The sequence below is a fragment of the Miscanthus floridulus genome, chromosome 4 (genome assembly GCF_019320115.1).
Source record: "Miscanthus floridulus cultivar M001 chromosome 4, ASM1932011v1, whole genome shotgun sequence".
Taxonomy (NCBI): Eukaryota; Viridiplantae; Streptophyta; class Magnoliopsida; order Poales; family Poaceae; genus Miscanthus; species Miscanthus floridulus.
Genome location: NC_089583.1, coordinates 75,769,993 through 75,793,847, shown reverse-complemented (window position 1 = coordinate 75,793,847; position 23,855 = coordinate 75,769,993). Strand labels below are relative to the sequence as shown.

Here is a 23,855-nt window from a genome sequence, read left to right as displayed (position 1 = left end):
ATCAACAGGATAATAAAAAGAGAGAGAGATAAACGGATAGGACAAGCGTGGACGCCACCCCGCAGTTCTCGACCGTTGCGCCGCCGCCGCAGCAACTCGCCTCGCCGGCGGCAGCGCGCCCACCGACAATGGCAGCAACCGCCGCCGCCCACCACCTGCCCGTTGTGCCGCACCGCCTTGCCCCGATGCGGCAAATCAGCAGCAGCCCGCCGCCGCCGCATCCGGCCTCCCGCTGCTCCGCCACGGGGAAGCTGCCCATCCAGCTCCATGCGGCGCCGGCGAGGGCAGAGCGGGCGTCTGGGTTCGCCGCACGCATCGCGTTCAACCCCTCCGGCAGCTACGACCTCTCCCTCTCCATGGGCCAAGACGGTGATTTTTTTTCCCTTTTCCACTCCCACTAATCAATCAACGGCCAACTGATCCTCTCTGAATGTACTACTAGTACTGAACAAAGTGATGCCGTCAGGTAAAAAAAATTCAACTAATCAATCGTCTGAAGTGAACTGAGAACAGAAGTAGATGATGCTTTCTCCTGATTCACCCGTTTCAGTGCATCTGAAATCGACTGAATGCTGAAAGGGCTAACTAGTAGGAGTAGCAATTTTGTTCAGATTTCCGTGTTCAGTTACGTTTATGTAGGTCATGCTCGTACCCCTCTGACAGCCATTCTGCCCAGAAGCAAGAGCAGCCATTCTTGAACTTCTTAATTGGCGTGTGGGTTTACCGGTGTCTCTCTCTCTCTCTCCTCTGCCTTACAGTTGGCTGCTTCGGACTAAGTACTAACTAGAAAGACTGGCTGTGGAGGGCAAGCAGCCAGCTCACGAAATACAAATATACCAAGGATGCCCGTTGAGATGGGGTCACGGGAGCCATCAAGGCCCTGGAAACCTGCAAGCTACTGTTGTTAAATTGCTAGAACCGGTTCTGGCTGCTGAAATTGTAGGTGCGATAGTCATTTGTATAACTTAAATCTTTAGCACAATAAGAAGTTTTATTGTACTATCATAACATAGGAGATCTGGGGGTACACTACATGTGCGTCATTACATTCAAGGGGAGGGAAGGATTGTTTCAGAAGCTAAATTTGCAATTGATATTCCTTTTTAAAGAATATTCAGTTGCAGACCAAACGCCACATACTATATTAGAACAGATCACATGTAGCATTGCTGGAGCAGAAGCTCAATTTCCTATCACAAAACAGATCACCTTGACAGTAACTAAATACTGTCTGCAACACAGTGCATAATGTTGGCCCAAGGTCTATACTACAAATTTTAATAAATAGAAGTCACCAGGTCGCGGGTTCGAAGCAGCCTCTCCTCAGATTTTGCGGGGGGAAGGCTTGCCTCGTTTTTTCCCTTCCCCAGACCCCACTCATGTGGGAGCCTCCGGCACTGGGTCTGCCCCCCTTTTTTTTCCAGAACAACTTCACTTTTGATTTTTGTTAAAAAAAAAAGATTGTAGTAAAGGGCGTACCCAGTGCAGAGAGCTCCCGCTCTGTGCGGGGTCTGGGGAAGGGTGTCAGTGGCAAGCCTTACCCTCGCCTTGTCTTTTTTTCAATCATAGTATTATTTCTCTCTAGAGCTCAGGGAGATCAAAGACATCAGGCACATCAATATGCATTATATATAATTAAACTTTCCAGAACTTCTCCAACTAGGACTGCAGACTCATCAAGAGTTTTGCTGTTCTCTAGTATCCTTCCATGATTCCATCGTGGATAAGTTTCATGTCATTATTAGTTTTTGGGCCTATTTCTTTATCTATCAACATAGATGAAAAAATACTAGTGGTATCAACAGCTCAACACAGATACATGATGTAGGATTGAAATACGGCAGTAGCTAGACAAAACAATAGTATTCATAGGATGTTGAAATCCCCCTGAAATATGGTTAATTATGTTATTTGACTTAGCTTAGAAAGCATGCTCTGATGCTGTTGCATTAAAAAGTCATTCTTCCCTTTTAGTACTCTTTAGCTAATACAATCTAGAGCTTGTTGTCACCTCTGAATTCTTTCCCAGTTCCAACCTACTATAGTTTATCATCACTGAAAGTAAACAAGTGCTCATTTGCACAAAATCAATCTCATAATATTTGCTTGTTGAATTGCCAGACAAATATGGTAGAAAATGGTTATGCTGCCAAATAGATTTGTCTTTTCTATTGCTGGTACTTTCATGTGAGTATGTGTTGTAATCACTGGTCAAGCACAAAACTATTGGTCTTTCTAGCATGAGAGATACTAAAACATTGTGCAAACTTGACATAAGAGCAATAGGATCATGCATTAGCTTAGCAGAACTGAGCAGTTGCTCCAAACATACAACCAATGTTTTCAAGTCGTCCGATTAATCGCGATTAATCGTCCTAATCGGTCCCTGCTGACTGATTAGGGGTACCGTCGACTTGTACAAGTCATCCGATTAATCGCGATTAATCGTGATTAATCGTCCTAGTCGGTCCCATGGCGACTAGGTTCGACTGGACGACTTGAAAACATTGCATACAACTATGATCCTCATAAATTTTAAAGCAACATAAGTCTCACTCCATTCATTAGAGTTTGGTCTGATGTGTTTTCAATAATACTTAATGATGGACTAAGCTTGCCAAGTGGTTTCTTGATTACATGTCTTTTAAGCAAGCAGCTAGTACGATTATCTCAACTTCTGATTCTTCACTTGCATCAGACTGCCGTAGCATCTCTAAAATGGCTTTGTCAGCCTTTAATTTCCTTCCACAGGATTAAGATCACCATGAACTTTGGCAATCTCTGTGTAGTAATTTACTATCAAATGAATTGTAATACGACCTGCGTAATACCGACGAGCGATAGGTTACTACATAAACTATATTTTGAGTAAAAACAATACTTGACAGAAGTAGACTTGGTCCATTGTTCTATAGGCTATTATTAGTACGCAATGTTGCAGCGGGACGTCCACCATTTTGCTCTGAAACCAATTGTTTTATGTTTCAACTATGGCAGGAATTTCAATTTACTTGTAGGTCCAGGTGATAGGTCTCACCTGCTTGTTAGTTAGTGATAATCTTTAGCATTGTGTTTGTGGAATTGTGGCCAGCCATAGCACCACTCCAAATCATGGCACCATAGTAGTTTTGAGCCTTGGCATTTGCACTTGTATGTAACCATTTGGGTTGTGTTTTCTGCAGAGACCCCACAGGTCCAACCTCCGCCACCACCTACCGAAGGGCGTTTTGAGATCATTATCAACAATGACACCATCCGAACACTCGACCTATCACCGGTTCAAGAAGCACTTGGTGACTTGAGTTCCTTAACAGCAGGTTCACAATCATATCTAGAGCACCATACCATTAGATTCAACCGGCATTCACGAGTTTGTGATCTGACAAGAACTTTATGTGTATCGTTCAGCTGATTCAAGAACCCTGTTGGATCGAACCGTTGGGTTTACCATTAATTACGAGAGAGAGGATGAGTACGACACGCGCGAGCTGTCAGAGTTCCCCGACATACGGCTGTGGTTCGTGAGGCTTGACGCTGCTTACCCTTGGTTCCCGGTTGTACTTGACTGGAGAGCTGGCGAGCTTGCCAGATACACTGCAATGCTTGTCCCTCACCAGGTAATTTCAGAGAAAAGAAGTGGTTTTATGCACACTTTAAAAAATTTACGGTGTACAAAAAAGTTTTGTGGATGGATGATCTGCAGATGAGCATGCGAATGGGTGTGGTCTTCAACCCGGAGGCGCTGGAGCTGTTCGTGATGAAGGAAGTGTTTGCTGTGGAGACTTGGCTGAAGCAGCAAAACCATCCGAAGCCGAGGTTGAAGACTGCAGACATGGCCAGGATGCTCGGTTTCGGTGTTGGAGACGAGCTGTTCGAGTTGATCGAGAAGTACCCTGTCCATCGTTCGTGATGAAATATACAAAGCTGAAAATGGGGATCCGATCCCACGCAGAATCAGTTACAGAATTGTACAGAAGGCACGTTTGCATTCTTCCAGGAGCTTGATGCTGTTGTTGCTCATGGCCTTTTCGCTCTGTTGTACTCAGTTTCAGCAAACGAGGGCCGGTGCCCCTGCTCCTGCGACCTAGCTTGTCTCTGCTTTAGAAAATAATAACTGTCTTCTACAGTGGGACGATTTTTACAAGTCTATGGATGGTAAAACGAAATTGGGTAAAATGGTCTACCCAGCAAACGAATTACTTTATGTCATCTTTTGGTGTAGAATGAATTTGCTTTTGCAGAAATAAAACATACGATTCGGAAAGGAAATCGTTTACTGGAAAAAGAATAAAGAAAATCGTTCCCCAGCGGACGACTTTGAAATGTGGTTCCTCCAGGTGCACGATTTCTGGATTGTCTTTCTTCAGGGATAGGGAGGACGACTTTATGTTGTCCAGCGTGACTTTTCAATTGTGTTTGACCAAAAAGCGAAATTTGTGTTAGGAAAAAAGAGAAATGTATTTCATTGTCCTTCAAAATTATTTAGTTGTTACCTCTCTATTCCAAATTACAAGTCATTTTGATTTTTTCTAGATACATAATCTTTATTATGCACCTAGATATACTCTATGGCTCGATACACAGCAAAAACTATAAATCTTAAAAAGCTAAAACGACTTATATTTTGGAATGGAGGGAGTATTTAGCAATATTACATTCACACAGATAGTTTTGTTGCCAGACCCAAAAAAAAAAAGTTTTGTTGCCAGACCTCTACCACTGAAAGAATAATGTCGTTAAAATCTTGAATAAATCTAGAAAAACACAAGCACCCATGTTTAGTTGAGCATGTAGGAACCATGATGCCTAAGAGAGGACCTAAGAGAGGGTGGATTGAATTAGGCTTTCTAAAAAGTACTTGGCCCCTGTTTCTACTTAACAAAATTTATGCAAGATTTCTATCTAAACACTGGACTACAATTTTGTCAGGTGTTGTTATCTCCATCGTAAAAAAGTTTTGCACCATAGGTTTCAGTCCTATAACTAACCTAGCAAGCTCGATTAGGAATATAAAGCACACAACCTAGGTAAGCAATGTAACTGCGGAAGCTTAACAGGTAGATGTAAGGAAAATAGACCCTTGGCCCATTTACTTTGTATCTTGGTGTTTGATGATCAACACAACCAAATTAGGATTAATGAATTTGCAAGTGATTGTTTTGTAGTTCAATAGGATGCAAGACGAGACTTGGACGAAGGCAACGTGATGATCCGATGATCAACACCATAAGCAAGACCCTAGAAGCACAAGAGAAGACCCAAGATATCAAGCAAAGTTCAAGCACTGAAGATAGGAACCAAGCCGTACGCAAGATCACGAAGAAATGAGCTCACAGAGGGGACCGGACGCTGGAGGAAAGTGACCGGACGCTCCGATCTAGAGGCTCGGCAACAGGCGCAATCGGACGCTGGCGGCAGATCGACCGGACGCAGGACAACAGAGTTCGGTCGAGTATAGAGAGGTTCTAGAGCGGCAAAAATGCGACCAGACGCGTCCGGTGGCATGTGACCGGATGCTGGCAGCGTCCGATCAGTGGATCGCGGCTCCAACGGTCGGGACGACTGGACATGTCCGACCAGGACGTGATCAGCGTCCGGTCAGTAGCAGAAAAGCGGGATTTCATCCCCAACGGTTACTTTCTCAGTGGGGCTTATAAATAGACCCCCCAACCGGCCATTTGAGGAGTGTGGAGCTGAGGAAATATACCAAGGGTGTTGATACACCATTTTAGTGATCTCCACTTACATAGTGCTTAGTGATTCATTAGGTGATTAGCGTAGGTGCTTTGCGAAGTGCTTAGGTTGATTAGACCACCGCTTATGCGTTTGCTCTAGGTTTAGGCCTAGTGTTTAGTGAGGTTTGCATACCTCTTACCACTCGGTGCTTGCAAGCATCATTGTTGTACATTGGAGTGGCTTGTAGTCTTGTGAGATCACACCAACCGCATTTATGGTGTAGCTGCCACTGTGTATTAGAGGGAACAAGGCCCTCGGCGTTTCGGCTGGAAGCTTAATAGTGAAGACGGCGGGGAGCATCCGGAAGAGGCTTGCCGGAAGGCACGTCGGAGACCCACTTGCGCATGGGGAAGGCCCGAGGCTATCCACGGAGTTACCCGACCAGGAGCTTGGCCCTTGCGAGGGATTCCTTGCGAGGGGCTCCAACAAAGACTAGGGGGAAGCTTGCACGCTTCTCGATATCTCGGTAAAAATACCAGAGTCGTCAATGAGAGTTTGCATATCTCTACCTTGCTCTTTAGCTTTCTCATTTACATTAATTATATTACTCCTTTTTGCAGTAGAGATAGCAACACACTAGCAAAACCGTAGTTGCACATTTAGATAGTTTACCTTTTGCATAGGTTTTTGCTAGGGTTAGAAAAAGGGGCCATAGTTTAGAGTTAGTTTTTTAAGTTGCCTAATTTACCCTCCGCTTAGGCATCACGGTCCCTTCAATTGATATCAGAGCAGGTTGACTCAATTTGGACCTTTGGCTTAACCGCCATTGAGTCGACGCTATTTAGAGTGGTTGGGATGGATACCTCTAGGCCTTCACACTTTGATGGCACTAACTTCCCCTATTATAAAGCTAGAATGGCTTGCTACCTTGAGGCGGTTGATTTGGGAGTTTGGAGAGTCACTCATGACTGGATGAAACCCATTAAGAATCCCGATAAACCCACAAAGAGTGAAGAAAAGGAAATACATTTCAATGCTAGAGCTAAGGATTGCTTGTTTGAATCTTTTAGCATGGATGTGTTTAACCAAGTGTTCACTTTAAATACGGCACATGAAATTTTGTTAAAACTTCAAGAGCTCCATGATGGCACATCTAATGTCCGTGAGCAAAAACATTATCTAGCTAAACAAAATTATGATTCCTTTACAATGATTGACGATGAGCTTGTTCATGATATGTATTCTCGTTAGAATCTAATTATCAATGAGCTTCCATTCAATAGGATTAACAAAGCTAGATGATGCGGACATCATGAGGAAAATCATCTCTGTGCTACCACAAACGAAATATGCAAGCATCATCATCATCCTTCACAACATGGAGAACTTGAGCACCATGACCCTGGGCATAGTCATTGGCAAGATAGTGGCATTTGAAATGTCACATAAGATGTGTAACAGAACCGACCAATTTATAAGAGCACAAGTATGAAAGCAATCACCAGAGTGATCAAACCTTCATACTTGAACCCATATAAACCCGATAGTCAACTGAAACCACGAAAGATTTCAAACCAACTTGCATACAACCAAGATTGCAGTGATTCAACATAACAAGCCATATGTTACATCCATTTCACAAGTAGTTCACATAGTTATTACAACACGAGGTCATAAATAGCGGAAGCAAAGTAGTTTGAGACCCTCACACACACTTAGTTCAAATACAAGCCAGTTCCATAGTCATATCCAGCAAAAGCAACATGATAAGATAGCATAGACGATCATGCCTCATGATCTAGTCTTCATTCCCCGCAGGGTGGAGATAATACTTGCAGTAGCCATTATAGAGCATGTCATCTGCAACAAGGGGGAATAAATCCTGAGTACGAAAATGTACTCAGCTAGACTTACCCGTCATAAACCAAAAATAAATGACACCAAGGAGTATGCAAGGCTTTATCAGTGGATCTTGCTAGACAACCTTTTTGCATAAAAGCTTGAGTAATCATTATCATTATTCACCTGTACTAGCAGTGACTTTTAGCCATTACCTACCATCTATATTAGCATCTGTACTAATCAATCACTTGATTAAGTTGTAAACAATAATAACCATATTAGGTATTTCATGGCTCATTATCATTATCATCATCATCATTTAACCATATCTTTAAATTTAGTGAATCTACGTTGCCACTGCTCAGTCAAGTTCTCACTATCCGGGAGAGATGGCGATTCGAATCGATTTTTATCCAGCTGGAGGGGTATTCCTAACATAAACCCTGCTCCCCCATCCAGGGTCGCAATCAAGTCACCTTTGGTACAACTCCAGAGTCGCGGGTCCGGACAACGCCAGCATCCTCAAGGGCGACACTCTGCCAGGAAGTGCAAGGAAATTTTAAGCACCTGACCCCTTGGACTCACGCTAATGTCCCCAAGCACATCCTTACTATCTCTAGAATGCGCACGACCCCCGGTTCTCGGCCTAAGTCGAACTACTAGGCATTGCGATTGGAACGACTTATCCGGCCAGCTAAGTAGTTAGGCTACGTTCAACATGACATGAGGACGTACAACAAATTGGTCCTTAAACTGACACGAACGGGGATAGATCCACACCCAATACCTCCTTACCTTATTGCTTCTCTATCGACATCCCGCCCGGTCTCCATTCATTATTAACACATGGTTATTTCCACGATAGCAAATATAGCCAACCATGACCAGACATTATCCTAATTTGCAGGTGATAGGAAATCACCTGACTTTTACCGATCTAAGCAAGGCTAAGCTTTGATTCGCTCCTAGACCTAAATAGGATTCAGGGTACGTTTACTGGATAAGGAATAGATATATATGCAACAAGTGTTTGCATCCAATTCCTATCACTTAATGCATCAATAAATAAAGATACTCAAAGTAACCATTTTCAAAACATAGGAGACTTAGAATGCTCTGGGGCTTGCCTTTCAGAAAAGATGAAGGTTGGTGATCAGGGACACTTAAGAACTTCTTCGTTGGCTCCTTCTTGGGGGTCTGCACCTCCTGCTCCTGAGCTTGCTGTTGTTCCTCCGGGAGTCCTTGCTCAAATTCTAGAAGCGTGACTCTCTCTGGAACACCTATTGCATGCATATGCATAGTATAAGAATCATGCATGCACAAGAGCTGGAAGGTGATGATGAAATGTGCAGTCATGTATAGATGGACGTATGAAAGACATGATGATACAAGATTAACACTTATTTTACTGAGTAGGTGCATATCTCTTCTAGACAACAAGAACTACACTCACCAAGCTCTAACAACCTAAGATAAGGTTGTTCATCTTCAGTAAGAGGTCTAGCACCTGCAACTAACAAGTTATGTTAATTAGCCTAGCATCTAAATCATCACATCAACTCATAGCAAGCAAACAAATTATTCACTACAATCACAGAGTCAAGGCTGCAAACAACAACAACTAGTTTTACTCATAACTAGAGTTGTACTAATCCAAAAGATATGCAACAAGATAATCTAGAAAGCTTATGAAATTGTCTACCATTTATATTTAAACCTCTCAGCATGATTCTCAAGTTAATAAGGTCAAACAGGCACATTTATCAAATCTGGTCCAGAAATTCCAGAGAGCTACAAGTTCTGAAGGTCCACTTTGAACAGGCATAACTCAAAAACTATTTGGCCAAATGCCATGAAAATTTAACACAAGCTAGTTAAGTGCATTATATACAACTTTGTTTTATACAAGATTCCTAGCAAATCTCATCTTCACCGGTTAATTTGCTTATCTCTAAAATCTATCCAGAAACTCACCGCGGGTGAATTATAGTGAAAATAATATTTCATTACATACAAGAATAGTACTAAGAGCACTACCAATATTACCAATAGTTAACATACATTAAATAAACACTATAAAACATAGTGGCTGTTCCTAGATAACTTCCTTTCATGCCTTTATTAATTTATTTAGATACTTAGGTTAAATAATAAACACCTAGATAAAGTGTACAGACAATTCCACAAAAATTACAGTATCTTATACATGTCCCCAATAGATTACTATATAAATTTCACATCATTTGAACAATCATAACATCCTACACAAAAATGACAAGCCAGTAGGGCTTAAAATACCATAAATAGGAAACCATAGTGAAAAGTGTCAAACAATAGAACAAATATTTTTCTTAGCATACTTAAGGTATTCAGGACAACCTCCAATAAATTTCATGAGCATTGGATTCATAGATTAATCATTAAAATTCACACAAGGATCACCTAATTATAAAAGGGAAATTAATAACTCAAAAACTATTCATAAAATGACTCTCAATTTTTTACCCGAGCTTCTACTCATCAAGAATAGATCACCATACAAATTTCATAATTTTTGGAGCAATAAACTCTAGATATGAATTAAACAAGTTTGCATTCATTTAAAAACACATTTTAAGTTGCAATTTAATTCTTCCAGAAACTTTACTACAAGTGTTCATGTTATATTTTTACTAAACACTACACTTCATAAGGAACACAAAAAAATTTGGTTCATCAAAATTAGATCTCTAAAACTCCACTTATGATTTTCCAAATATGCATGCAAATCTAGAAATAAATGAACTTTCTTTTTCACTTTACAGTCACTGACGCTCGGGACCCACAGGTTAGTGGACCCCGCCGATCAGTCTAACTAGAGCAGGGGACGCCGTTGACTGCGTGGAATCTTGACGACAGTGAGGTCGCCGGCGACTGAGGAGGGTACCACCGTGTCTGCCTCGACATCCCGCATTGAGTGACCTCCTAAACCTAAACTCTACCAGCCTCTAGGTGTGTCGGCCATGGCGACGGCGGCTCGACCATGGCGCACGGCGGCGCTCCGATGAACCCGGCTCTAGATGCCTAGCTAAGGTGTGCATAGGCTTCCTAGGATCATGTAGGACCTCCCTACGCTACTGCTACCGGCTGCGGTGAAGTGGTTGAGCGTGGCCGTGTGAGGCCACCGGTGGCGGCCATGGCACGGCGGTGTGCGGCCATGTTCCGGCTCGGCCAGACCAACATTAGTTGGTAGTGTCTTCACCTGAGCATCTACACGTGATGGAGAAGATGAGCCAAGAGCTAGGGAAGGAGGAGAGGTGCAGTGATGTGCTGGCCACGGCGGACCACGAGCACGGCGGCGCTCCGGTGAGATTTGGCCGAGGCAGAGTCAACAATGTCGCTCACCTAGGGCTTGGCTGGCTCAGGGAGAACGTCGCCGAGGTTCGTGAGGTGCTAGTGGAGCTGTGGTTGGAGTGGTGCTGGCTGTGGTGTAGCAACGAGCTCGGGCGAGCTCGGCGAAGCTCCATGGCAGTTGCTGCGGCTCGTTCTCTCCGCGACGAGCGTGAACTCGAGCAGGGCGAGGCTAGGAAATGCAAATGAAGGCAGCGCTTGCTCCTAGAGGACGCGTGGGGTTGAGGTGTCCATGATGGCCAGACTTGTGGGGGTAGTGCCGGCGTATGGCTGCCACTTGGTGAGGTCGGCCCGATGCTAGGTTAGCCCTGTCAACCTAAACCCGAACACCATCAGAGCCGGCACCGAGTGACTGTCAGCGCAAATTGCTGATGTTCAAACTCCTAAACCAGTGAAGCACTAACGCAAACCATATAAACCAAAGTTGTAGACCTACATACCATCTACAACTTCCATTAAAGGATCAAGTTCTAATTCCCAATGGTTTGCTAGTAAAATCGTCCCAAAGTCGAGCCGATGAAACTGGAAATCAGAAAAAGACTTAGAAAATTTTCTGTGCTGAATCAGCACCCAAATCTACCTTGTGGGCCATGTTTTGTGTTGTTCCACACATTTTCATGACTTGGCCTCTAAACAAAGTTTGTTCCATATATAATTTTCTACAACTTTGCTTTAGGTTTCTCAGCCATGCAAAGCTTCTAACATGCAGTTCATAAAAGGTCAAACAAGTTGGTTCCCTAGGTCAAACTAAACTCAACATGACTTAGGGGCTTAATTAGGTGAAGTAACCTTCATGAACAATGTTACACTATGTACCCTAAGTGTAGTTAAGGTGTTTTAGGTGATAATTAACCACACCACACATTGATCACCGATCTCATCGTCATGGCTGACTCCAACGCTTGCCTTCTTCGGGTTTCTAGCTCCCTTCTTCGGTGCCATCTCTTAGATCTGGTTTGGGATTGGCTGTGGAAGCGCATGTGAATTTGGAAGTGTGAGGGCTGAGGAGGAAGATGAAACGGCAAAGTGGCAAAGTTGGGAGCATGGGGTGCGGTGGCGCATTTATAAAGCACTCCCCCACCTTTTGCATTCGAGGGTTTTTGGGAAATCGCTCCACGATTTGCGCCTCTCCGCATTCTTCGAAATAGTGTGGTGGGCCATTACTGTGGGCTTTCACGCAACTACAGCCCATATCGCCCATTTATCGCTACAAGTTGTTACTACTCACCGAATATTCGCCTGACTTCTCCGCCATCTGTTATGGCTTAGTAATTACTACTGTACATCTGTTACTTTGATTTTTTCTCCACTGATTTGTTTTCTCTAAGATTTCCACTTGTGGCTCTGGGACTGCATCATCAATACGACTTGGTTCCTCACCGCATTGGGGAGTTTCTTCTAGTTGACTGTTTCTAACTCTAGGCACCATATGACCACATCACCTACTGTCAGGCTCGGAGACTAAGTGGGCACACTTCACCTTGCAGTGAATGTGCTTCTCATTTCGGGGTTACACCCTGAGGACTGGCTGCCTGCTCGACTAGTTTTGTGCTTTTCTTTACTTTGGACCCTAGCACCATGTGACTACATCACCTACTATTAGGCTCGAGGACTAAGTGTGCACACTTCACCTCATGGTGAGTGTGTTTGCTTTAATCTGCAAGACTCTAGGCCTCCCGAAGCAGAAGAAGACTATGTCCCTTTCTCATGGTCGGACTCTAAGTGGGCACACTTGGTCCACTACGAGGAAATTTTTGATTTCAAACTTGAGCTCCTTACATCCTTATAGCAAGCCTAACTTGGGATACGCTGCTCGACGATGGTTCACACTGCTCGACGATGGTTCATGCTGCTCGGTGACGATTCACACTGCTCGGTGACGGTTCACACTGCTCGGTGATGGTTCACACTTATTCGGCGATGGTTCACAACTACTTAGCAACTCATCATGGTGGTCGGACCATGAGTTTGACTGCTCGGCTTTGTTCGCATCTGCTCAGACAAGCTCAAGATGGCATTGCACAATGGATACAAGGCGCTCGGGGACTAGCTATGAGGGATACGACCTCAGATACCCACGGTGGACCACATAGGCTATACCCCCAGGGGCGGCCTAGCCCACAAGATGAAGCCTTGTGGGGCACGACGCTGCTCGGCGCATCCCGCTGCTTGGCGCATCCCACAAGACACCAAAAAGATATCTTGAAGATACTACGAGATCTGTTAGGATACGTATGATCCCATGATTCCTGTAATCTGTTATTACTTTCTGGTTATCTCCTAGATCTAACCGGCTTGTAACCCTACCCCCCAGACTATATAAGGCGGGCAGGGACCCCCTCCAAACACACGTAATATCATATGATAGCCAATACTAATCCAACAGACCACAAGAGTAGGGTATTACATCAATCAGATGACCCAAACCTGTCTAAATCGCTGTCCCTGCGCCTTGTGTCACCATCTGGTTCCTATCACGCGCACCTCTACCGATCAATCTACCTTCATGGGATACCCCTCGGAGGACTACCGAGCATCTTTTATCGACATTGTTTCAAACTCATTGTGAATGTCCTTGACAAATGATTTGAATATTGCAAACACATCACTTTTGTCCACTAGAAAGAGTACCCAAGTGTATCTAGTATAATCATCCACTATCACAAAGCCATATTTGTTTCCACCAATGCTAGTGTATTGTGTTGGCCCAAACAAATCCATGTGCAATAACTCAAATGCTTTACTAGTGCTCATCGTGCTTTTATTAGGATGGGTGTTTCCAACTTGTTTGTTGGCTTGACAAGAGCTACAAAGCTTATCCTTCTCAAACACAACATCTTTAAAGCCTCTAACCAAGTCATGCTTAACCAATCTATTCAGTTGTTTCATTCCAACATGACCAAGCCTTCTATGCCATGACCACCCCATGCTAGACTTAGTGAATAAACATGTAGATAATTTAGCTTCACTACCATTGAAATTAACTAAGTATAGATTCTCATATCTAAAGCCTTTGAAGATCAAGTTAGAAGCCATCTACACTTACGATCCCTACATCATCTACCCCAAATATGCATTTGAATCCAAGATCACATAATTGAGCCATGGATAGCAAATTGAAGTTCAAGCTCTCTACTAGAAACACATTGGATATGCTCATGTCATTGGATATTGCAATCTTACCAAGCCCTTTGACCTTGCCTTTGCCATTGTCACCAAATGTGATACTATCATAACCATCATTGCCATTGGTGTTGATTGAGTTGAACATTCTTGCATCACCTGGTCATGTATTGAGTGCACCCTACTATCAAGAACCCAATGCCTTCCTCTGGCTTTGTAATTGACCTACAAAAGAAGATCAATTCTTTTTAGGCACCCAAACTTGCTTGGGTCCTTGAAGGTTAGTCACTAAGCTCTTTTGTACCCAAATGGCTTTCTTCTTTGTGCCCATCCATGGTGCACCAATGAACTTAGCCTTTACACCATTTGCACCTTTGGTAAGCGCATAGAAAGAATCAAGCTTAATAGGAGGATACATTAGCTTATGACTTCTTGTTCATGCACTTTTGCTCTACATGACCAACTTTGCTTTCAACTAGTGCAAAACCTGACCATTGTTCTTCACAAAACTAGTCTTGTGAGGAGCAAAGGTCGCCTTGCCTTTCTTGGGGGTATAGCCCAATCCCTCTTTGTAGAGAGAAGCACTTTGGCTACCCAATCACATAAGCAAGCGGTCCTCACCACAACTTGTGCACCAGGTGAAACCAAGGTGTGAGTGAGGTTATTGACCTCGTTTTTGAGGTTCTCATTATCAACCATTAGTGAGGCATCACAAGTGAAACCATCACTACTAGATGAGGTAGAAGTAGAAGTACTACACGAAGGGTTAGTGGGAGCAACAATGGTAGGCATAGATAATGATTCATCAATTATAACATAAGTTAAGCCTACATCACAAGTCTCAACATGCTTCTTATCATTTTGTTCATTAAGCAAAGAGGAATAAGCTTTTTCAAGCTTCATGTGAGCCTTGCCAAGCTTCTCATAGGCTTCCTCTAGCCTCTCATGAGTTGCTTTGAGCTCACCAAGGGCTTGCTTAAGGGCTTTTACTTCCTTATTCAAGTTCTTGCATTCCCTTCTCTTAATATCAAAGTGTTCTTTAGCATCTTCTAGCATGTCAAATAATTCATCTTTAGTAGGTTCATCATCATAACTATCACTATCATTTTTATTATCATGTTCCTCATCACTTCCATCATCACAAGTTTGTACCTTAGTGGCCTTAGCCATGAAGCATGATGGTGTGTCGAAGAGAGAAGGCTTCTCATTGATAGCAATGCTTACAAGTGCCTTCTTCTTGGTGGTCCTATCATCATCACTATCATCATCATCACTTGAGGAAGCATCACTATCCCAAGTGACCACATATGAACCACCCTTCTTCTTCTTGAAGGTCATCTTGTCCTTCTTCTCTTTCTTTACCTTCTTGTCCTTCTTCTTGTTCTTCTTGTCATCATCTTTGTCACTATTGTATGGGCATTGAGCAACAAGATGATCTTTGCTTCCACTAATTGAAGCACCTTCTTGACTCTTCCTTGTTCTTGGATGAAGATTTCTTCCTTCTAGCATGGTAGCCTTTCTTCATCATGAACTTGCCAAATCTCTTAACAAAGAGAGCCATCTTCTCATCGTCAACATCATCCCACAATCTCTTAACAAAGAGAGCCATCTTCTCATCGTCAACATCATCCCATGAGCCATCATCTTCACTTGATGTATCTTTCTTTGCCTTGCCCTTGGATGATGTGGCCTTGAATGCCACGCTCTTCTTGTTCTCAGCCTTCTTCTCATCTTTCTTCTCCTTCTTTTCTTCCTTCTCATCATCATCTCTATATGTATCATCGGTCATTATATCTCCCAACACTTGGTTTAGTGTCATGGTGTCCAAACCACTCCTCACTAGAATAGTGACCAATGTGCCAAATCTTGAAGGCAAGCATCTTAAGAACTTGTGGGAGAAGTCCTTGTCCTTCACCTCTTCTCCAAGTGCTTTGAGATCATTGACAAGCACTTGAAGCCTATGAAACATCTCCGGCACACTCTCATCCTCCTTCATCTTGAAGCTTACAAACTTCTCTTTGAGAATATATGCCTTTGCACCTATCACGGCTTGAGTGCCCTCAAATGATTCCTCTAGTTTCTTCCATGCCTCATGAGCTCTTTCAATGTTCTTGATTTGCTCAAATATTCTCTCATCCAAAGCATTATGGATGGCACTAAGGGCAATGTCATTATTTTGGAGTAGCATTTCTTCGGCGGTGGTGGGAGCCTCTTCATCATCAATCTCAATCTTGGTCTCTATCACCTTTCAAACCTTCCTATTGATTGACTTGATATAAGTTGTCATCTTAGCCTTCCAATAGGGATAGTTTGAGCCATCAAATTAGGGTGGCTTCTTGGTGTTATTGATTTAAGCCATTTTTACACCGAAGGTTGCTAAGCCTCAAATCACGGTGACCTCAGCTCCAATACCACTTGAAAGGTCCTAATGGCTAGAGGGAGGGTGAATAGCCTATTAAAAATTTTCTACAACAACACTTAACAAATCGGGTTAGACAATTATGAGGCAAAGCAAGTGTTGCGCTAGCCTACTAAAAATGCAAGCCACCTACCACAATTCTAGTTTCTATAGTTTCTTTTCACACAATGGCTATGTCACTACACTAAGTTAGTGTGCTCTCAAAGACTAACTAAAGAGCCATACTAACCAAACTAACAAGCTCTCACAACTAACTACACTAAAAAGCTTGATAACTAGTTTGCGGTAATGTAAGAGAGAGAGAGAGAGTAAGATAGTTATACCGCCGTGTCGAGGAATGAATCAATCAATCACAAGAATCAATATCAATGAAGACCAATCACCTTAGAATCAAATGATGACACAATGATTTTTTACCGAGGTTCACTTGCTTGCCGGCAAGCTAGTCCTCGTTGTGGCGATTCACTCACTTGGAGGTTCATGCGCTAATTGGCATCGCACGCCAAACCCTCAATAGGGTGCTGCACAACCAACACAAGATGAGAATCGCACAAGCCACTGAGCAATTCACTAGAGTACCTTTTGGCTCTCCGCCGGAGAAAGGTCAAGAACCCCTCACAGTCACGACAATCGAAGCCGGAGTCAATCACCAACCTCCGCTCGACGATCCTCGCTGCTCCAAGCCGTCTAGGTGGCGGCAACCACCAAGAGTAACGAGCGAATCCCACAGCGAAACACGAACACCAAGTGCCTCCAGATGCAAATACTCAAGCAAAGCACTTGGATTCACTCCCAATCTCATAAAGATGTTGAATCTATGATGGAGATGAGTGGGAGGGCTTTGGCTAAGCTCACAAGGTTGCTATATCAATGCAAATAGCCAAGGGAGTGAGCTTGAACCAGCCATGGGGCTTAAATAGAAGCCCTCACGAAATAGAGTTGTTAGCTCTTTAGTCTGCTGAAAATCAGGGCGATCGGACGCACCAGTCAGTTTGACCGGACACAGGACCCCAGTGTCCGGTCACGCGATGCACGCCATGTGTCCCCTGCTTCAAATGCTGATCGCCCGATCTCAATGGTCATCAGTACATTTAAGTTATGACCGGACGCACTGCTCAAAGTGATAGGACGTAGGACCCCATCATCCGGTCATTTCCAGCAAGGTTCCACTCGTGATTGGACACGTCCGGTCACGCCCGATCGGACGCAGGACTCCAGCATCCAGTCACTTCTAGTAAGCTCCCAGAGGTGGAAATTTGTGACCGAATGCGTCCGGTCATATTCGACTGGACTCACCCAGCGCCCAGTCACTTACCGTCTTCTCTATGCGCTGCCACATCAGCAGGACCAGACGCAACCTGCCAGCGTCCGGTCATGAAGTGACCCAACATCCAGTCGAAGACTGACGCCAACGTCTTCACTGCTTCCACTGACCGAACGCTCTGGTCTAGTTAAGACCAGCGTCTGGTGCACTCTATGAAACCCTATCTTTTCTGTACAGGGCGCCGATGGCACCATCGGACTGTCCGCACTCTACTGGGCGGACACTCCACCGGTGAAGTTTCTAACCCTTGGTCAAATATACCAACCACCAAGTGTATCACCTTATGCACATGTGTTAGCATATTTTCACAAATGTTTTCAAGGGTGTTAGCACTCCACTAGATCATAAATGCATATGCAATGAGTTAGAGCATCTAGTGGCACTTTGATAACCACATTTTGATACTAGTTTCACCCCTCTTAATAGTACAACTATCGATCCTAAATGTGATCACACTTACTAAGTGTCTTGATCACCAAAATAAAAAGCTCCTATCAAGTTTCACCTTTGCCTTGAGCTTTTTATTTTTCTCTTTCTTCTTTTCCAAGTCCAAGCATTTGATCATCACCATGCCATCACAATAATCATGATCTTCACCATTGCTTCATCACTTGTAGTAGTGCTACTGATGAGGACATGGCACCTTCGAATATGAACAATGATTATAAGGTGCGCTCATTCCTACATTTGCATAGTGGCTTTGGTTATAATTCACTTGGTTCCACATGTACATGTCACTATTTGATTGTAGGTTCAAATGTGTTTCATAATGGAAGTTCATCAAAGTTGAACTTTCGGTTCGTCGGTAGCCCGACAGTGCCTCATTGGGAAGGCCATAACTCATCCATCTAGAGTGCGATCGAGGTCAATGAGCACTTGATGGAAAGCTTGTTTGATAAGCTTTCAAATAGATCTGGTTCCATCTCAGTATCATGTCGGTAAGGCCTCCAAATCGCCAATATATTCTATCATTGTTTCTGCTGGGAGCTACACTGTCGTTATGGGCTTGTTATTCATCCTTGGGACCCTGGCCCAAGTGGGAGCACACCCCAAGGACTTGGAGAACCCACCAAGAAAGACCTTGGACATCCTCCTCCTTGGCCACCACCTTAGGAGGCCAGCAAGGACGTCCAAACCAAGCCAGAGGCCCAGTCCAATCCGAGTTCGAGTCTGCCTCGGCCATTAGGACCAGTCTGCAATAAAACGGACGCCCAGGACGCATCCGAACTCCATTTTCAATGATCCACATATGGATGGAAAGATAATTTGATAAGGAAGACAATCCAAGTGGTTTCACATCAAAAGCTCTTTGGAATCAACGGAAATCGTCGAAACAAGTCAGCATCCAGAATCTGTCAGGGTGCTGCAACACCTTCTTTTGGGCCGTTGGGCCTTATAACGTGTTGGGACACCTTTAGGACGTGAAGAGGGATCCTTGGATGTCCCTTAGGCTATATAATCAGTAGCCACCATCTACTTTAGGGTTTGGGGTTTTGCTTAGATTATTCTGTTAAGAAACAGTTTCGCCGTTCTTCGGTTTGTGAGACCCCAACTCGTGAGATTAATCATTCATCTGCAATTTAGTTGCTTTCTTTCTTGTTCTTGCTTGTGTTCTTCATTGTGCAGGCAGAGATTAGCCTTTTTGGTGAGGTCAACCTAGTCCGTGACTTGGTTGATAACCAGAGGAGCTATGGTGCTAAGGTTGTAGGGTTCGATCTTTCGATCTGAAGCCGGATCGGTGTGTCATTCTCCGCCACAACGATAATTACCATCACCTGACGGAAGATCGGGATCCCCGTCTCCATTAAGTGGTAATCAGAGCTAAGGTATACCATCAGGTTCACTTTTATTCCCTAGTTTGAGAGTTTCGCATTCGTCCTATAGTCCAGTGCCATACTTTTATTTCCTATCCTAGAACCTTCCGCGCCATAGCCTTTGTATATTTCAGTTTTAGATTCCGTTGTTGAGTTTGTGTCCTAGGTCAAAGTCTTGTTGCTGGTTTAGATTGTGTTCTTTTCTAGTTTGTGTTGATACCTCCACCCACCGCTATTCCGTATCACCATCGGTTTGCATCTTGTGTCCACTAAATCCCTGATTCGAGCAGCTTCCTTAAAACAGTCATAACTTTTGCATCCGAACTTAAAACTGGGAAAATTTTATATCTACGGAGAACGCCAGAAAATTTTAGATCTATTTCATCCTAGCATTGCTAGGTTCACAAAAATTAGATTTGCGAAATTCGATTAGGAAAATTGAGTTTCTGGGCCCATAAGTTGTGGTATGCTTTTTAGAGCACAGTCCTAATTTTCTATAGGCCACATCTTTTATTCAATTAAGCTCAAATTTTTTGTGGTTTATTCTTGTGTGCTCCTTGCTGAGAAAAAAATATCAAAAGAGCAAAAGCAAGAAAAAAAAAGATTGGACAAAAAAAAATAAAAGAAAAAAATAGTAAAAGAGAATAGAAGATATCGAAAAGGAGCACGTAAGGAACACTCAATAGCTCTATTGTTTGTGGTACCTTTTGCCTTGTTCATATCCGTTGCTACCTTTAATACTTGTTTCCTTTCATCCTTGTTTCCTCTCTTGTTTATCACAACTGGTGATAGAAACACGTATAGGCCAGCAACTAGGACAAGTGCTCTAGACATTTATTCAATATTGCTGTCTGTCACTGACTTGTGTGCCACATATATATATTTGTTCTTTTTCATGCCTCCAAAACTCCACATATACTTTAGATCGGTACAGAAAAAGACCCTTGCAATCTCGGTACCATTGCCTCATAGGTATCACGAACCAGCCGCCGGTTGTACCGCCACTGCTTGCGTTGGTAAGAACTTTGTAAGAGCTTGGTAAGATGCTTCCACTTGTTGTGAAAAGTGACACCACTGTAACCATGTAGTCATTTGGTAGGGATAACTTTCACCGTTTGTTCCTTGTTTTTGTGTTTACAATGACAGGTTGTTCGTATCCACCGACTTATGATGGTATAGGTGCTGATGAGTACATGGAGTGGGAAATTGCCATCGATAACATATTTGCTACTCGCTTTATGTGTCCAAGGAGAAAGGTAAAAAATGCAGCTAGTGTTTTGCTACATTCTGCTTTATCTTGGTGGGAGTCTTTAGATCCTTCTGATAAGCCTCAAACTTGGAATGATATGAAACTTCTTATGCGAGAAACCTTTGTTAATCCACCTCCTATTTTGACTTCATATGATGAGGTGCACCATTTAGAGGAAGAGTCTGTTGTTATTCCTCCTACTATGCCTAACCTTTTGTAGGACAATGTAGAAAAGAGCACGGATGACGTGATAGAAAATGAGAAGCTCACAGCCTCATGTGAAAATTCAGAACCATCAACTATTATCCCTGCTGAACATGAGAGCAAAGGTAATGCCCATGATGCTAAACTCATAGAAGGTGAGAGTTCTCTTGATGTGCTGAATTTTCCACCAATTATGCTATGATAGAGCAAATTTTAGTGGAGCATTCGCTTGATTTACCTTTGTCACAAGATGATTTGCTTGATGTTTCTTATGACAAAGATGACTTGCATGATGATATTTATGTTATACCCATGCAATCATTGAAGAATGATCATGCTATATGTGTGCTGAAAATGAGCACTTGTGTTGAAAATAGACTTGTTATTCATAATGCTAGTGAAGTTGATGAGCTGAAATTGTTGTCTTCTTTAAATACTTTGGGTTACATTGAATTTGATGTTCCGTGTAATCTTAGTTCTTTAGAGGAGAAACTTTATGCATATGCTGATTTGCCATGGTTCTCTAGACATACATATCATTTTATTGGAAAATATAATAGTAAAGGAGAGTATATGGTGCATCGTGTCTATATTTGTTCAAATCTGAAATCTCTTTATATTGTGCAAAAGTATGATCAACCAAAGGATTGCAATTGCTATAATCTTGTCATGTCAAGTTCCCCTAGTTTTGTTATAAAGAAACATGTTAAATTTCAAGAAGGAGAGCAATGTTGGCTACTACCGACAACTTGTCCACCACCTAAGCTCAAACCGAGGACGGTTTGTTGTCAAGAAGGGGAGGATGATGAGGACATGGCACCTTCGGATACGAACAATGATTATAAGGTACGCTCATTCCTACATTTGCATAGTGGCTTTGGTTATAATTCACTTGGTTCCACATGTACATGTCACTATTTGATTGTAGGTTCAAATGTGTTTCATAATGGAAGTTCATCAAAGTTGAACTTTCGGTTCGTTGGCAGCCCGACAGTGCCTCATTGGGAAGGCCATAACTCATCCATCTGGAGTGCGATCGAGGTCAATGAGCACTTGATGGAAAGCTTGTTTGATAAGCTTTCAAATAGATCTGGTTCCATATTAATATCACGTCGGCAAGGCCTCCAAATCGCCAATATATTCTGTCATTGTTTCTGCTGGGAGCTACACTATCGTTATGGACTTGTTATTCATCGTTGGGACCCTGGCCCAAGTGGGAGCACACCCCAAGGACTTGGAGAACCCACCAAGAAAGCCCTTGGACGTCCTCCTCCTTGGCCACCACCTTAGGAGGCCAGCAAGGACGTCCAAGCCAAGCCAGAGGCCCAGTCCAATCCGAGTTCAAGTCTGCCTCGGCCATCAGGACTAGTCTGTAATAAAATGGATGCCTAGGACGCATCCGAACTCCGTTTTCGATGATCCACATATGGATGGAAAGATAATTTGATAAGGAAGACAATCCAAGTGGTTTCACATCAAAATCTCTTCGGAATCAACAGAAATCGTCGAAACAAGTTAGCGTCCAGAATCTATCAGGGTGCTGCAACACCTTCTTTTGGGCCGTTGGGCCTTGTAACGTGTTGGGACACCTTTAGGACGTGAAGAGGGATCCTTGGACGTCCCTTAGGCTATATAATCAGTAGCCACCACCTACTTTAGGGTTTGGGGTTTTGCTTAGATTATTCTGTCAAGAAATAGTTTCGTCGTTCTTTGGTTTGTGAGACCCCAACTCGTGAGATTAATCATTCATCTGCAATTTGGTTGCTTTCTTTCTTGTTCTTGCTTGTGTTCTTCATTGCGCAGGCAGGGATTAGCCTTTTTGGCGAGGTCAACCTGGTCCGTGACTTGGTTGATAACCAGAGGAGCTATGGTGCTAAGATTGCAGGGTTCGATCTTTCGATCTGAAGCCGGATCGGTGTGTCATTCTCCGCCACAACGATAGTTACCATCACCTGACAAAAGATCGGGATCCCCGTCTCCATTAGCTACCTATCTCATAATCACTTTGATAAACTAGGTTAGCACTTAGGGTTTCATCATTTCACCAAAACCAAACTAGAGCTTTCACTCCAGCACCGCCTCTCCTCCTTGTATATATAGAGGGGTACCCCCCCTCTATTAGACACGACCACAAGGCAAAGAGCAACACTCCAAAAGGACTTAGGCCCTAGTAGCTAGTAGAATAGTAAGGGAGAGATGTGAGGTAGAGGTTGGGGGAGCGTTGGGCTTGTCGGTGTCTCCCCATCTTGTACCTTAATGGATACTTGTGCCTCAACAGTTTTTTCTCGCTAAGTGAGTATTCGTGATTCCTTTGGTATAAAGTCTTTGACTAGTTAAGCTATACTCCTAATTGTTTGTGGGTTCATCGTCTATCCCTGTGGTGGATGCTCTAGTAGAAGGGCCTAGATAAAGATGGATAACCCTTGCATGCACACTAGAGTAGTAGTTGATAGCGTAGACGTGGTGTCTAGGCTAGAGGCTACCTTCATTTGCTTCGTTTCCCATGGTTGAGGGGTAGGCGGCAGGCGGTGACAGCCCTGTCTGTCCTTCATACTCCCCCACATTTGGGTTCAACATAGAGTAGAGGGCGGTATCACTTGGCAGACCAGGTGTAAGCCGACACCCGAAGTGAGCAAGTAGGAGTCATGTTTATCTATCCTTAGACCGTAAAACCATAGGAATCCATTTCAACCTTTGCTAATTCTACCCTTGTGTTGTCCTTGGACGAACTAGCTAGAAGAGTACCTCTGTTCCTTATGGAAAATATGATACCCTAAATACTTCTGGGTGAAGTACTATAATGGTAATTCCGTG

At 43.3% G+C, this 23,855-nt stretch overlaps 1 protein-coding gene across 1 annotated transcript; it reads left to right on the top strand.

The window, feature by feature from the left end:
* Positions 1 to 4,196, top strand: LOC136551751 (protein CHLORORESPIRATORY REDUCTION 6, chloroplastic-like). The gene is made up of 4 exons (XM_066543289.1): positions 1 to 369; positions 3,183 to 3,317; positions 3,409 to 3,617; positions 3,704 to 4,196. Exons 1-4 carry the CDS (start codon positions 129 to 131, stop codon positions 3,908 to 3,910), a joined length of 792 nt encoding a protein of 263 aa, XP_066399386.1. The 5' UTR covers positions 1 to 128; the 3' UTR covers positions 3,911 to 4,196.
* Positions 4,197 to 23,855: the final 19,659 nt, after the last annotated feature.